The sequence below is a fragment of the Crocuta crocuta genome, unplaced genomic scaffold, assembly GCF_008692635.1.
Source record: "Crocuta crocuta isolate KB4526 unplaced genomic scaffold, BGI_CrCroc_1.0 scaffold103, whole genome shotgun sequence".
Taxonomy (NCBI): domain Eukaryota; kingdom Metazoa; phylum Chordata; class Mammalia; order Carnivora; family Hyaenidae; genus Crocuta; species Crocuta crocuta.
Genome location: NW_027529192.1, coordinates 1232913 through 1249664, shown reverse-complemented (window position 1 = coordinate 1249664; position 16752 = coordinate 1232913). Strand labels below are relative to the sequence as shown.

At 42.4% G+C, this 16752-nt stretch overlaps 1 protein-coding gene across 1 annotated transcript in view; it reads right to left on the bottom strand.

The window, feature by feature from the left end:
* Window positions 1-16752, bottom strand: part of DLD (dihydrolipoamide dehydrogenase) — a 28603-nt gene that overhangs the window by 5293 nt on the left and 6558 nt on the right. Inside the window, exons 3-8 of the mRNA XM_077758320.1 lie at window positions 15066-15145; window positions 14508-14576; window positions 13862-13931; window positions 12097-12197; window positions 11174-11317; window positions 10672-10773 (exon numbers count right to left, since the gene is read on the bottom strand). Of these exons, the coding sequence (XP_077614446.1) occupies window positions 10672-10773; window positions 11174-11317; window positions 12097-12197; window positions 13862-13931; window positions 14508-14576; window positions 15066-15145 (566 nt within the window). The remainder of the gene's footprint in view (window positions 1-10671; window positions 10774-11173; window positions 11318-12096; window positions 12198-13861; window positions 13932-14507; window positions 14577-15065; window positions 15146-16752) is intronic.

The following is a 16752-nucleotide window of genomic DNA, read 5'->3' as shown; positions in this document are numbered from 1 at the left end:
GCGGGGGGCGGCGGGGACGCGGGGCGGGGCGCTCTCCCCTTCCCTGCCGGCCCGGCCCCGCCCCGCACACCGGACGCGGAATCCCCGCGGGGCCCAGCAGCTCGGCCCCCAGGAACACGGGCCGCCCCGTGACCACGCGGCCGGACAAGGACCTGCACACAGACGGTCACAGACGTCAAACAGCATCAACGCGGAAACAAGCCTGACGGCCTTCAACTGATGCATCACACACACGTGCTACGGCCACAGAGCGAACGCTCGGCTGTGAAGAGTTATCACGTAAGGGGCGCCTGGGGGGCTCGGTCGGGTGAGGGTCTGACTTCGGCTCAGGTCATGATCCCGCGGTTCGTGGGTTCGATCCCCGCGTCGGGCTCTGTGCTGACAGCTCGGAGCCTGGAGCTGCTTCAGAGTCTGTGTCTCCCTCTCCCCGCCCCTCCCCACTTGCACTGTGTGTGTCTCTCTCTAAAATAAACAAACGCTAAAACAAAAAAAAAAGGTATCAAGGATACATAAACCTTGATAACATTATGCTAAGTGAAGAAGACAGAGATAAATGCTACATATTGTACGAATCCCACTTAAATGAAAAGGCCAGAATAGGCAATTCCAGAGTCACAGAAAGTACTTAGCGATTCCAGCGCCTGCGAGAAGGGAGGAATGTAGAGTCACTGCCAATGCGCACAGGGTTTCCTTCTGAGGTGACAAAAATGCTCTGGAATTAAAAAATTGGTGACAGTGGGGATAAGCACCAGGTGTTACATGGAAACCAACTTGATGATAAACTATTTGTAAAAAAAAAAAAAAGTGGTGACAAATGCACAACTATGAACACCCTAAAAATCACAGAATTGAACACTTTAAGTGGGTACAGGATACAGACTGTATCGCAATAAAGGTGTTAAAAAAAACCACTTCTGTCAACCTAAATCAGAAAGAAACAGAGTATCTCAAACCGATGCTGTACACCTGAAACTAATACTATGTCACTTCAACAAAAAAAAATTTTATAAAGAACATGTGTGATATATACATCTATAGGAATATTCAGCCACACACACACACAAAAGAACAAAATCCCAACATTTCCAACAACAACAACAATAGTAAGAACGTGGGAAATAATACACGTCCCCTTGCAGGCTGTGACTCAGAGCAGAGGACAGTGAGCACAGCTGGCTAGGCGCGCGCCTTACTCTTCAGGAAACCAGATTTTGAAATCCTTAGAGACAGGACAACTCCCATGGCACCTAGCAGAGAGCAGACGTCAGAGCTCACTGGATGCTAGGTGCTGGATGTTTTATAGGTTCCTACTTTACTAAATCCCAACTATAATCCCATGAGGCAGTTATTCTTACTAAAATAGGGGTTTATATATGATGAATCAACTAGTTCTGAGGAGCTTTCATTAATTTAACAAGGACATACAGTCATTAACAAGCAGAGCTGAAATTCAAATTTAGATCTGATTCTAATACTTTGTATGGAAGTGGAATGGAAAAAGGTAAACCATGAAAAAATAAAAACATAGTCACATGAATAATCTTTATGATAAAAAGTATGACTACACAGTAAGTTATTTCTAATAAGTTTAAATTTAAAAAAAAGACATTTGTGAAAATATTCAATATAGCGGCACCTGAAATATGAAGATGTTTGAAATGACCCAAGACTTGTAAAAATGCCCCAAAGCAAAAGTACTGAAAGACAGAAATACTATTCAGATAGTATACTTACCAAAAGAAAGTAAATCTATGTTATTTTTTCTTGCTCGTTTTATCCACCCATAAGAACAATTTTCAAAGTGGAGTGAATAGAGGAAATATTAAGATAAGAAAACTAGTCATTTTTTGTAAGGTAACTCTCCAGTCAAATCAAATCATAATCTGGTAACAGACGCTGTCAGTAAACACGGGAACTTAATCAGCATAAGGGGACTGTCACAAACGGTGGACAGGCAGTATACTGCCTAATATTCTGCAAAGTGAAAAGAATGGATTCTGAAATCTATTTCAGAGGTCACTCCCTGCTAAGACTAAAACAGATTATTAGACAGCTGGTTTGAAAACCATTAGATACTGCCACAGCTGTTCCAAACAGGTCGTGTAAACCATTTTCTGAAGGCTTTTCTGGCCTGGATAATAATGTAGGATATTTTTATTATCAGCAAAGTTTACCAAAAAAAATCTCATATCCTATAAATGTGACAGATCTATGGTGATTCAAATACATTTATTAACAGGTTAAAAAGTGTACAGTCAGATGGCTTTCTATACTGCATACTGACATGAACGACACCAGAGACGGCCTCATTAACCACGTTAGACAAATCAGATGATGTACCACATACTCAGTCAACATGCTTCCCAGATTTATTTACACATGGCCAAAAAAAGCAGTTGAGTGTAAAGATGAGAAAATCAAGAAAGAGAAAAAGTCTGGAATAAGGGTACAAGTGAACATCAGATTAAAGCAAAGATAAAGGTTCACAATCATTGATTTAGATTTACTTCAGTTTAAAAACTCAAGAATTCCTCAAGCAAAAAATGTCAAGGTTTCAACTGACTACAAACTCAACAATCTTTAAAAAAAAGAACTAAATTGATCTTAAAGGATGTTAAAAGAAGTATATTACATATACAAAGAAGTTCTATTATCCAGAATATAATGCTTAGTTTTGATTTTTAAACTTTATTTTGACAGAAAGAGGCAGGGGGAGAGAGGGACAGAGAGAATCCCAAGCAGATTCCACGCTCAGTGCAGAGCCCGTCATGGGGCTTGATCCCACGGGAGATGGCAACCTGATCTGAAATAAAGAGTTGGACGGACACTTAATCGACTGGGTCACCCAGGCGCCCCTATTATGCTTAGCTCTGAACACCATGTACACATGATGCTGACAGGCCAGAGTGGGCCAGAAGGATGACAACAAAATAATGGATCTGGTACCCACGAGACCCAGAGGAGAAGCATTAAGGAAAGCGACAGAGATTCGAACATGAAGGACAGTCTCTGCCTTCAAGGAGCGCATAGTCCTGTAGTACAGACAGACATAAACTAACAAATGCAACATACTGTTAATCAGTGGGCATACAAAGACGTAGACGTACCATACCAGAGACTCACAGACAGAAAGACTTGTACTTTCTCAGAAAAAAAGGAAGTCTTCGCTAAAAAAATAACTTGTAAGCTGACATCCGAAAGGTACTTATTATATTAACATATGTTTACTCAACAATACTAATAAGAGTTAACATATGACCACTTATTTCGTACAGGCCGCTGTGGAGCAGCCAGGACCTCTGCCCTCGGGCAGTTTAGGATTTAACGAGAGGCACACATGAAGCAGGAGTATCAGCGATGTGAGAGCAATTCGGGAGCACGTACAGGTGCAAGGGAGCACTCGGCAAGAGCACAGCGGGCACGTGGGGCGGTGGAGGAAGGCTCAGAGTGCAGAGACCCGTGGAGGGAAGATGGGTTCTGAACAGAAGGCCTCGAGTTAAAGCAAAGAGCACGGCTTATTCAGAAACGGGGATTTCGTTCTACCCGGAACACGGTCTGGGAGGAAGAGCACCTAGAAAGGAGGCTGGAGGTCTGAGCCAGCGCCATGTCATGCGAGCCTTTCAACAACAGTGAAGGCTGAATTCATCCTAATGACTGTAGTTAGTGAAGGGTTTTTAGCGGAGAAGGGACAGGAAGACATCTGTGTTGTAGAGGACTTCAGGCCCTCTGGGAGATTAGATCAGAAATGCTGCGGGCCTGAACGGGGATCTAAGGAGACGTGTGAAGAGGCGGCTGTACTCAGGACATCTAGGTCCCCTAGTATCCCATTAGGACCCGGGGACTCAGTATGAGGCACGATGGCATCAGGGAAGTCATGTGTCATCATTCCCAAACTTCCTGCTCAAGCCTCTAGATGTGTGGTGAGATGACTCAGAGACGAGAAATACTAAGAAAGAAACGGTTTTGTTTTATTTGGGGGTGAACGAGGGAAAAGGGGGAGGGAGGAGTTAAGGTATAAATGATGGTCTGTGGGACCTACAAGCAGAAGTGCCGGTTGGCACTTAGACAGAAGGAGTGGCCACGACAGCAGCCCAGGAAGACCCTGAACTTACGTCCCGCAGACACACGTACGGCAGCGCCTCCTAAAGACCCCTCGAGGACGGACTCAACAGCTTCGCACGACGACGGGTGGAGGGACCACACGCAGGACGAGAGCCTGAGACACGGTAATGACGGGAAACGACCCCACCACTCCAACTGCAGGAGGGAGAGACGGCACCGAGGAGCCACGTGCAAATTCACCCACCCGGGCTCACAACTAAAATCCCACAACCATTCAAAGAGAAGAATGACTATGGAAGTGGAGCAAACTCATTTATTCAGCACATGCAGCATGGGCTACACGGCGGAGGAGCTTCTGGAAAGCTCTCCAGAGACGCAGACACTGACAGGCACCACTGTGCACGTCCCCCCTTCACCTTGGTAGTGCAGACAGGAGCGGGCCCAGGCGCTCTAACCGGCCTGCTGACTCAGCAAGCCCTGGGCCCCAGCCCACGCCTACCACGGGTCCAGCCGTCCAACTCGGGCTGCCCCAGCACAACACGCACAGGGAAACCCCCAGCCTGCGCCCACTACAGCTCCATCTCCAGCTGTCCAGCCAAGGCAACGTGGGGGCGAAGCAGCCGGGCACCCCACCCATCTGGCCAGGGAGCCCCGTGGAGTGTTGCAGCTGGCACCCACCCCAGCTCCAGCCATCCCACCAGGGGAGCCCAGCACAGAGAAGCCCAGGACCTGCCAGGCCACATCAGAGTCAGCTCCAACTGTCCTGTGAGGGTGGCCTTGGTACAAAGCAGCCCAAGATGCCCCAGTGGGTGCTTGCTCCAGCTCCAGCCAGAAAGCCAAAGCCATCGGGCACATGACTTCTATCCCGGGGGAAAGTCCCACACAAGGCCACTCCTTCAGAGAGGTAGCCCTTTCGCCTAATTCACAGAAACAAACACAGAAAGCCAAGTAAAATGAGGAGACAGAGGAATATGCTCCAAACAAAAGAACAAAAGCAAACAGCAGAAAACAAACTAAAGAAAACAGGAGATAAGTAATCTACTTGATAAAGAGGTCAAAGTCACAGTCATAAAGGACTAGGAAGAAGAGCGGATGAACTCAGTGAGGACTTCAACAAAGTAATAGGAAATATGAAAAAGAACCCATCGGAGTTGAAGAATACACTAACTGAAGTGAAAAACACACTAGAGGGAGTCAGTGGTGGGTTAGAGGCTGCAGGAGACCAGTTCAGTGATCTGGAAGACCGGACAGTAGAAAGCACCCAGCCTGAACAGCAAATAACTAACGAAACAAGCAATAAAACAATGAGGACAGGCTAAAGGAGCCCTGGGACGATATCAACCAAAAAAACACTTATGTTGCAGGGGTCTGGGAGGAGAAAGAGCAAAACCTTGGCAGAAGGTTTGGCAGAAAATTTATTTGAAGATATAAAAGCTAAAAATGTCTCTAAACAGACATCCATGTCCAAGAAGCAAGAGAGCCCCAAACAAATGAAGCCGAAGAGGGGTCCACCCTAAGACACACAACAGTAAAATGTCAGAAATTAAAGACTGAGAATCTCAACAGCAGCGAGAGAAAAGCAACGAGTTTCATAGCAGGGAAACCCCATAAGGCTATGAGCTGACTGTCCAGAAGAACCCCTGCAGACCAGAGGGGGGTGGCAGCAAATGTTCAAAACCTACAAGGAAGCACACTCTACCAAGCAAGGCTGCCATTCGGAACTGAAAGAGAGACAAAGCTTCCCAGACAAACAAAAGTTAGGGCAGCTCCTCACCAATGAACCAGCAGCCCTACAAGAAACGGTAAAGGAAAAAAGACCATACCTAGAAGAAATTATAACACACACAAAAAAATTTCACTCGTAAAAACATAGTAGAGATAGTAGTTCAATTACTTACAAAGAAAGTTAAAAGACAAAAGTATTTATTTTATAAATAAAGTATTAGTCAAGGGGACTCCATTAGAGAATGTAAAATAGAACAACATACGCATAAAACAGTAGTGGGCAGTAAAAAATGCAGTCCTTTTAGCAGGCACTCAAACTTAAGCAACCATCGGCTTAACACAGACTGCTATATACTTAGATGTTACCTATGTACCTCATGCTAACCACAAACCAAAAACCTGTAACAGGACAAACAAAAAACAGAGAGAGAAAGACAAGCATAACTATACTCAAGAAACTCATCAATCACAAAGAAAAAGAGCAAGAGAAGAAAGGAACAGAGAAAAACTACAAAAACAATGAGAAAACAAGTAACGGGCGCCTGGGTGGCTCAGTTGGTGTGTCCAACTTCAGTTCAGGTCATGATCTCACAGTTCGTGGGTTCGAGCCCTGCGTCAGGCTCTGTGCTGAACTCTTGCTCAGGGCCTGGAGCCTGCCTTGGATTGTGTGTCTCCTTCTCTCTGCCCCTCCCCTGCTCACGCTCTGTCTCGCGCTCTCTCTCTCTCTCTCTCTCAAAAATAAATAAATGTAAAAAAATATTTTTTAAATAAAAAAATAAAAGAAAACAAGTAACAAAAGGCAGTAAGTACATACCTAACAATAATTAAATGTAAATAATCTAAATGTTCCAATCAAAACACAAGGCTGACAGAATGGATAAAAAAAAAAAAAAACAAGATCCATCAATAAGCTGCCTATAAGAGACTTGCTTCAGAAAATACAGAACAAAAGGGAAGGCATGGAAAAAGATAACCTATGCAAATGGAAGGCAAAAAAAAAAGCCAGGGTATCAACACTTAAATTAGATGAAAGAGACCTCAAAATAAAAATAAAATAAAATATAAAGACTGTAACAAAAGACAAGGGCATTGCATGATGACAAAAGGAACAGTCCAACAAAAGTATATAACAATTACAAATATCTATGCACCCAATACTGGAGCACCTAAATATATAAACGTAAACATGTACACAGACGAAAAGATGTAATACAGTAACAGTAGGGGACACCCAACTTGCATCAATGGAAAGTACGGAAACTGTGTCTTTGAACAAGACAGCAGACCAGATGGACCTAACAACATTCAGAACATTCCATCCAAAAACAACATTCAAGTGCACATGTAGCATTCTCCAGGACAGGCCACCAAAAAGGTGTCACCAAACTGAAGAGTAAAATCAGGGGCGCCTGGGTGGCTCAGTCGGTTGAGTGTCTGGCTTCTGCTAAGGTCATGACCACACGGTCTGTGAGTTCCAGCCCCTTGTCGGGCTCTGTGCTGCCAGCTCGGAGCCTGGAGCCTGTTTCGGAGTCTGTGTCTCCCTCCCTCCCTCTCTCCGCCCCTCCCTTGCTTATGCTCTTGTCTCTCAAAAATAAAAATTTTTTTAAAAAATTTAAAAAACAAAAAAAAGGATGATTCACCATGATGAAGTTAGATTTAATTTATTCTGGGGATGGTCCAACATCCTCAAATCAATCCACATGACACATATTAACAAAATGAATTAAGGATGAAAATTGTCATGATTGTCTCAACAGATGCAGAAAAAATTCTGACAAAATTCAACATCTGCTCATGATAAAACCTCTTAACAAAAGGGAGTCTAGAGGGAACATACCTCAACATAATAAAGGCCATATACGACAAACCCACAGGTATCATCCTCAACAGTAAAAACCTGAGAGCTTTTCCGCTAAGATCAGGAACGTGGCAAGGAGGGCCCCTCTCAGCACCTCATCCCAGCCACAGCAACCGGACCAGAAAGAAAAGGCATCCAAACTGGTAGGAAAGAAGTAAAGCTCACATCTGAGGATGACACGACACTATACACAGAAAACCCTAATGATTCCACCCAAAAAAAGCAGGAGTTTCAGCGATGTGAGAGCAATTCTGGAGCACGTACAGGTGCAAGGGAGCACTCGGCAAGAGCACAGCGGGCACGTGGGGCGGTGGAGGAAGGCTCGGAGTGCAGAGACCGGCAGAGGTCAAACTATCACAACGAATGGATTCAATGAAGATGCAGCATACAAAAATCAGTATGTACACATTGGGTACATTTCTATACACTAATATAAAAAAGTAGCAGAGCGAGGAATTAGGAAGAGAATTCCATTTATAATGGTACCAAAAAGAATGAAATGCCTAGGAATAAACTTAACTAAGAAGGTGAAAGACATATACTCTGAAAATTTTTAAACACTGATGGAAGACCTACCATGCTCACAGACTCTCCAAAGACTCAATGCAATCCTATCAAAATACCAAAAGTAATTTTCACGGAACTAAAACAAATAATCTTAAAATCTGTAAGGAACCACAAAAGACCCATAACCGCCAAGCAATCTTGAGAAAGAACAACAAAGATGGAGGTAACACAATCCCAGATTTCAAGATCAATAATAATCAAAAAGTGTATTAATGGCACAAAAGAGAGACACAGATCAATGAAACAAACTAGGAGGCCCAGAAAGAACCCTATGCTGCTGTCGTCTATGATAAAGGAAGGAAGATCATGCAATACAGAAAAGACAGTCTTTTTAATAAATGGTGTTGGGAAACCTGGACAGTCACATGTCAAAGAATGAACCTAGACCACTTTCTTACACAAAGATAAACTCAAATGGATTAAAGACCTAATGTAAGACCCGAAACTATAAAATTCCTAGCAGAAAACAGGTAGTAATCTCTCTGACATAAGCTTCAGCAACATTTTTCTAGATCTGTCTCCTCAGGCAAGGGAAAAATAAAAAAGCAAAAATAAACAACTGGGACTACACCAAGATAAAAAGCTTTCGCACAGCAAAGGAAACCATGAACAAAACAAAAAGGCAATCTACTGAACAGGAGAAGACATTTACAAAGGATATACCCTATAAGGGGTTAGTATCCAAAATACATAAAGAACTTAACACAATTCAACATCAAAAATACAAATAACCCAATTAAAAACAGCTCCTCTGAGCTGACAAGACACTTTTTCAAAGATATACGGAAGGTCAAAGACACATGAAAAGATGCTCAACGTTACTAACCATCTGAAAAATGCAAATCAAAATCACAATGAGATACCACCTTATACTTGTCAGAATGGCTAGTATTGAACAGTGACAAATAACAAGTGTTGGCAAGGATGTGGAGAAAAAAGCACCCTCAAGCACTGCTGGCGGGAATGTAAATTGGTGCAGCCGCTCTAGAAAAACAGTACAGAAGTTCCTCAAAACATTAAAAATAGAAAAACCATACCACCCAGTAATCCGCTACTGGGTATTTACCCAAAGAAAATGAAAACACTAATTCAAAAAGATATATGCACCCCTATGTTTACTGCAGCACATTTACAACAGCCCAGATACGGAAGCAACCTAAATGTCCACTGACCAATGAACAGATAGAAGATGCAGTTATATATACAATGGAACACTATTCAGCTATTAAAAAGGATGGATTTTTCCCATTTGTGACAACATGGACAGACAGAGGGTGTGTTATGCTAAGTGAAATAAGTCAGACAAATACCACATGATTTCACTTATATGTGAAATAAAAAAAAAAAATTAAAAAAACACAGAAAAAGACCCATCAATACAGAGAACCGGGGGTTGCCGGAGGGGAGTGGAAGAATGCGCAAAAAGGGTGGAGTAGTAGAAGGCACAGGCTTCCGGTAACAGAATGAGTAAATCACGGGGATAAATGGCACAGCACAGGAAATGGGACAGTCAGCAGTATCGTTATAGAGCCGTGCGGTGAGAGGGCAGCCGCATCTGTGGCGGGCAGAGCACAACATACAAGACTGTGGAGTCACCAGGGTGTACGCCTGAAGCTAACGGAACATCGTACGTCGACCATGCTTCAGTTTAAAAAGAAGAGCAGGCAGCTGGATGTAGCCAGGACTAGACGGGATGATGCAACAAGGACGCAGGGGACCCACACGAGCGGCTAATGTGATGGGCTGTGGAGTCCAAGCGGGTCAGGAGAGCAGTCAAGACAGGACATGCGGAGAGCGAACACACAGAGGGACCTAAGGGCCAGAGTACCTGATAAACCACCTGAGAAAGCCTGAGTAAAGAGCAAAGGAAGTTCTTGTTAGAGAATAAAATGTCTGAATTTGTGATTTCGAAAGTAAAGCAGCTCTTAGTGCTACCAAGGTACAACAGCCCCGGGAAAGGTACTTAAAATGGAGAGAGGAGGGCCCTGGTGCTACAGGAAAGTCGCCAGCCAGACGCGCAGGAAGGGAGAGCGAGGCAGGCAGGAGAGCATGAGCCAGCAAGGTACTCAAGGGACTTGCAAGTAGTCTGACGAAACCTAAGCGGGATGGAGACGAGGAGGGAGAGGGAAGAGCCAGATCACGGAAGTCGTATCTGAAACGCAACTGCTCAGGATGAGAACGGTCTCCTGAAGGACTGAAGGGCGGTCAGATTTTTTAAAAATCCGTTCTAGGAAACACAAAGGGTAGAAGATACAGGGAAGCAGATTTCAAACTAAAAGAGAATGTTGTAATGACTAATGATTACAGAAATCGGTTGTCTTAAAAATGACTAATTACTAGAAGTGTTTACGCAAAACTCCATGTTGATCTGCCTACAGTGCTGTGGACAGAATCCAACAGGAGACCAGAAGCTCCTTCCAAGTCCACGAGGCCAGTACGAGAGCAACGGCGGTACTTACCAGCTCTACGCCTATTACTCCCGCGCCAATGACAACCATCCTTTCTGGAACTTTTTTTAAAGACAAGGCACCTGTAGATGACACTATTGTATCTTCATCAATCTATAATAAAATATATACAATCAAAATTATTTGGAAAAACGTACTGGTATGTAAATGAGCTCACAAAACATACTAAGACATTTACTTGTTTTGAGGTACCTATGACTCCTATCCTTATACTCAATTTTAACAAATCCCATTAAAAATGCTCACTTAAAATTTCATCATTCGGCACTTCAAAACAAAATGGTCAATTTTAACTTTATAATGAATTCAAGTCTATCTTAATAGGAAATGTTCGATTTCTGGTCAAAATCACTGAAGAATAAAGACCGTTTCCCAAAGCTGTCAACATATGGTATTTCAGTTAGAAATTCCCCAAAGTTCGTAAACAGCATGAATAAAGTAGTTTATAAAACACCTTCCTGAAGGAAGCTTATAGCAGTTGTAAAAAGCATACCGTGATTCCAGGGAAAGGAGTAACTTCTGAACCTGTAGCTATAAGAATATTCTTTGTATCAATAACTTGAGAGCTGCCATCGGCTTTCGTAACGGTGACCTGGTTTTTGCCCGTTAGCTTTCCATATCCATTTACATGAACAACCTTTAATAAAATATTTATAGATTCATGAAGTTTAAAATGATTTTGCAATTAAAAAACATGATTACGGGGGTGGGGGAAGTACTCTATTAAACAATACACCCATTTGGGTGCCTGGATGGCTCAGTCAGTTGACCGTCTGGCTTCTGCTCAGGTCATGACCACATGGTCCATGGATTCGGGCCCGCATTGGGCTCTGTGCTAACAGCGCGGAACCTGAAGCCTGTTTCGGATTCTACGTGTCTCTCTCTCTCCCTCCCTCCCCTGCACGCTCTCTCTCAAGAATAAACATTACAAAAAAAAAAAAAAAAAGATTTAAAAACTAATACACCGAGTACAAAATGCCTCCTTACTTAGTAAGGTTACACACGGAGCCGCAAAAAATTTGTTATATATGTCAGGGAACTCTATTTCAGGTTAGCACACAGTTCTAAATTATGTAAATATCCCCAGCAGGGAAAACAAAATTGGTGTACCCGGGTGGCTCAGTCAGTTAAATGACTGACTTCAGCTCAGGTCATGATCTCATGGTTCAGGGGTTCAAGCCCTCAGTCAGACTGTGCTGACAGCTCAGAGCATGGAGCTGCTTCGGGTTCTGCGTCCCCCTCTCCCTTCACCCCTGGCCAACTTGCGCTCTGTGTCTCTCTGTCAAAAATAAATATTAAAAAAATAAGAGTAAGTACCCCCAAGCACCAAGTTCTAAGGACCTCACTCTATCAGCATAAAGTAATGCTTCAAGTGTACGTAGCGTAAAGTAGGCATCTGCACATTAAAACACTGACCTTATTCTGTTTGAATAAGTGGGCGATTCCACCAGTTAAAGCTTTTACCGCTGTACTCTTCTGTTCCATCATCTTCTCTAAATTCAAGCGAACTTCAGACACTGTAATTTGTTAAATAAATCTTTAGTCCTTAGCTAAATTCTTGAAGCAATGTGATATTTTTCACTAATCAGGTCTAGAAAATTTCAGCTTAATGCTTACAGAACTGTAAAAAAGGCAGTGTTAAAACTCCTCATGCAGTAGCTGCTATAATAATCATAACTCACAAACAGGCCAGCAGCAACACATCGCAGTAAATAAAACTTAGCCAACATCGTAAAAAGTGCACCTTTGGGGAAAAAGCAGTCCAAAACACACATTACATCCACCTTTGGGGAAAAAGCAGTCCAAAACACACATTACATCCCACTGTGGCAACATACTCATTCTCAAAACACTTTATGATGATTTTAAGTCTGGATGAGAATTAAATAGAGATGGCAAAGTAAAACATCAGCTGAAATTTTAAATAAAAACAACAATTTCATGAGACAAAAACAAAAATACTCATCTGAAAACTTTAAATATAGAAACTTAATATAAATGAGTTTAATCAACCAGATTTAATCCCTCATTTAGGGGCGCCTGGGTGGCTCAGTCTGTTAAGTGTCCCACTTCAGCTCAGGTCATGATCTCACGGTTTGTGGGTTCGAGCCCCACGTTGGGCTCCACACTGCAGAGGCTGCTTGCAATTCTCTCTCTCCCTCTCTCTCTGATCCTCCACCACTTGCATGTACTTTCTCTCTCCCAAAATAAATAAACTTAAAAAAAATCCCTCTTTTAACTCATAATTCTGAAGCAACAATAGAAGAAAACAAAGCAGCTCAACTCAACAGAACTTTAGAAGACAGGGATCTTAGCAATCCACATATGCGACCATCCTGTATCTCAGAGATGAGCACACAGAGACCCTGAGAGATCTGATTTACCTGAGGTCACAGAGCTAAAACAAGAAGCTTTGCCTACAATGCAGGTCTCTTGACCAACTCTGTTTCTTCTTTCCTGAGTCAGGAAAGTGGGTTTTGAGTCTCCCTGTCATCTACTCTGATACGTTTGCTTTAGTGCGTATGTATCCCCTCTATCCCCACTGGACGGCCTACTACGGCCCATTCTTTCAGAAACTGCTGCAACAAACGAGTGAAGGAAAAACGATTATCCCTCCACACCCACTGGTACGTTTAAGTACTTCCTAGAACAGACTACCCTTCTGGATGGGTCGGTCAACAACTGGTGAGAAAGGATGAGATGAAAACAATCCAAAAAGAACGGCAGGAGACAAGACGTGCCGACGTAAAACGGAACCCCCTCCTTTCACACCGGGCTGCGTCCCGCACTCTCTCTCCTTTGTTCCTGTCGCTGCCGAACGGCCAGGCAGACCTTCCTTCCTTCCATGTCACCTGCCCACAGCGCTCGGGAGTCCAGCGCCAACGCCCACCCCGAGATCTCCAGGTTTCAGAAAAATTACAACTGCCTCTTCATACACACACACACACACACACACACACACACAGCAGACCTCATACAAAAGTTGTCAAAGGAACCGAAGATGTCATAGTAGAAATCTGGATTTAAGCCTTAAGTAAATCTCTCTACATTTCTAATATCTTTTTACTCTTTCCTCAATGAAACATGTACTACGCACTCATTACACACACAGAAGTCTTTAGCCAGAAGAGTCAAGTCAAATGTGGCTGGTATTATTGCTAAATATGAGAGGTATACTTACTTTCAATTCCTCTAGATGCAAAATCTTTTCCATGGGCCATATGGTAATAATGAGAGTTATTTAATAAAGCCTAAGTAGATAAAATGATCAAATGTTATAAGACTATACACAATAAAAAAGCACTTAAGAAAGGACATCCCCTACATGCAACAGTACAAAGAACTACAACAATTCAGTTTCTGTTCTTATGTAATTACTCTAAGTCAAATAATAATGACATAATGTTCAACTATCGGGAATGAAAAACAAAAACATCTTTACTTTCTTTAAAAGCAAAGGAATAAGTACACTCTTCAGGAGGCAGGTGAAAATGGTAGTCACGTCTACATCCATCAAGCACCTGAAACAAGAATTTACTACCTATGAGCTGTTTTGCTGGTAAAGGAGAACTAAAGAGATACCACAGGACATCGGCGTCTGTTTGAATGGAAAGGCTAAGGGACCCCAAGACAAAGAAGCGATTTCAGGAATGTACGGTGGACTCGCGACAGCACTGCTGAAGCTTTACCAGGGAGAACATGTTTTGTATCAACCCCGCTTGCTTATTTTTTAGTGACTCTATGAGTCTAATATTCTAGTCTTAAAACATCCTTCTAGTTGGTGGCTAACAAAAGAAACCTTTGCCCTGTACGAAACACACGCTCACCTTAGAAGGAATACAACCAACGTTCAAGCATGTTCCGCCAAGTGTTTCATTTTTCTCAACGCACACTGTCTGCAACCAAAGAAGATATTATTTAACTGCATGTAGCCTACAGTGTTTCCGGTCCCTAAAATTCCCATTTATCTGACTTAATTTTTCTACAAAACAAGTTACTGAAGCTGTGTTTGTGAGAATGAAATACGGAGTCCCTTAAAATTTCTCATCTGAGTAACACTAAATGCAGGCTAACCCAAAAGTGAATTATTCTAAAAGACATTTTCGTTTAACATTACCAAACACATGCTCTGAGTTCTATTACTGTAGCTTCAAAGTGAAATTAAAAGCTAAACGTTCGAGTATCGTGGGGAGGTGAATCATGGACTTCACTATTTCATGAGACTACCACAACCGAGTAATACTCTTCATTCGTCTCGGGCCTAAATATACTTTATAGAATAAAAACACACTTACCACTATTACTTAGGCGCAAAGTATTCTGTGAATATGATCAACTCTTGCCAAATAAAAATAAACCCGTCCCGCGTCTGGTCTAACCCTTACCTTGAAGCCCAGCTGGGCGGCTTTAATAGCGGCAACATACCCTCCGGGACCAGAACCGATCACTGTGACGTCAGCATCGACTGCAATAAAAGCAAATGGATTTATTATAAACAGTGAACTGCTTAATACTGACCAAAAATAGAACATTAAAAAAAAAAATCTGATACTTTAAGCCTCCAAGAAAGTACAAAGAACTAGTTTTTCTATACAGTACTATTTTATTCCTAGGTACTTAACGTTCTTTGATGTCAACTAAAAATGGCATTTTTAAATTTAATATTCTATTTGCTCATTGCGACATATGGGAAATGCAACTGAGTCCTATATCCACTGTATCCACTGACCGTTTTACTTAGTAACAACAAGACAGGCTTTCAGGGACTTCGGAGGACACGTCTGTATGAGGGAAACAACTTTGGAATCCGACATACTTGGCCTCAAACCTCAGCTCTAACACGTATTAGTTGTGTAACCCACTGTCTTAATTTTTCTGTCATAAAGGAAATAACAATACTGCTTTAAATGACAAATGTTAGGATTAAATTTTGTATATGTCTTAGTACTGTCAATAAATTTAAGAACGATTCCACCCTTCACAGGTACTGTACTTGAGATACAAGGAGAAAAATCAGCTTCCCTGTAATACACGGCAAACATGTTTTGAACGTTATTTGAATCCTGATAAATTTCAAACAGTCTATGATAATAGGCTAACCAGAACATTAAATGAACTACTCCAGACATTTACTAAAGATAGAAAATTGGAAATTAACTTTGATCAGCAGCCTTAGTAATATAATAATTATAATACAATTATTCTCACTATTCCCAAGCTAACTTCAAATAAAACTACACTGGCTTTAAGAGTTAGGAGACATGAGGCGCCTGGGGGCTCAGTCAGTTAAGCGTCCAACTTCGGCTCAGGTCATGATTTCACGTTTCACGGGTTCGAGCCCTGCATCGGGCTCTGTGCTGATGGCTAGTTCAGAGCCTGGAGCCTGTCTTCGGATTCTGTAACTCCCTCTCTCTCTCTGACCCTCCCCTGCTCACGCTGTCTCTCTCAAAAATAAATAAAAACATTAAAAAAAAAAAAAAGAGGAGACAGTCTCTCTTCTCCTCCTCTTCCACTGTCCTTACAACTCCAAACATTTAGCAGTTTATACCACGTTTTCACATCTATTAATCTGTTGGATGATCAGAACTTCCTCTGAAGAGGGTAAAGATGGCATGTAACTGACATTTCACAGATCAGAAACACCAGGTGCAGAGAAGTCAATTAACTTGCCCAAGGTCACCTAGCAAGTGAGTGGCAGAGACAAAATCCAAGCTTTTTGCCTCGATTGCCAATGGTCATTCCATTATTCAACAGTATTCTATTCCTCAATTTCAACTACCATAAACTACAACCCTGAGAGCAATATTCCAGCTTTATCATTATTAGATATCTAACCTTAGGAGAGTAATTTAACCTGCTTCACTTCATCTTCAGGTTCTCTAACTGCAAAATAAAGACCACAAATAACCCACTTCATAGGGTCATAGTACAAAATAAAATATGTAAATAGCTTAGCAGAGTACTTGGAGCACGCATAATTAGCATGTGCTCTATGGCAGTTATATTCTGACCTCTGAGAACGGCAATCTTAACTTCTGGTCGTCCCCTCCGCGAGAAAACACACCCCCCCCC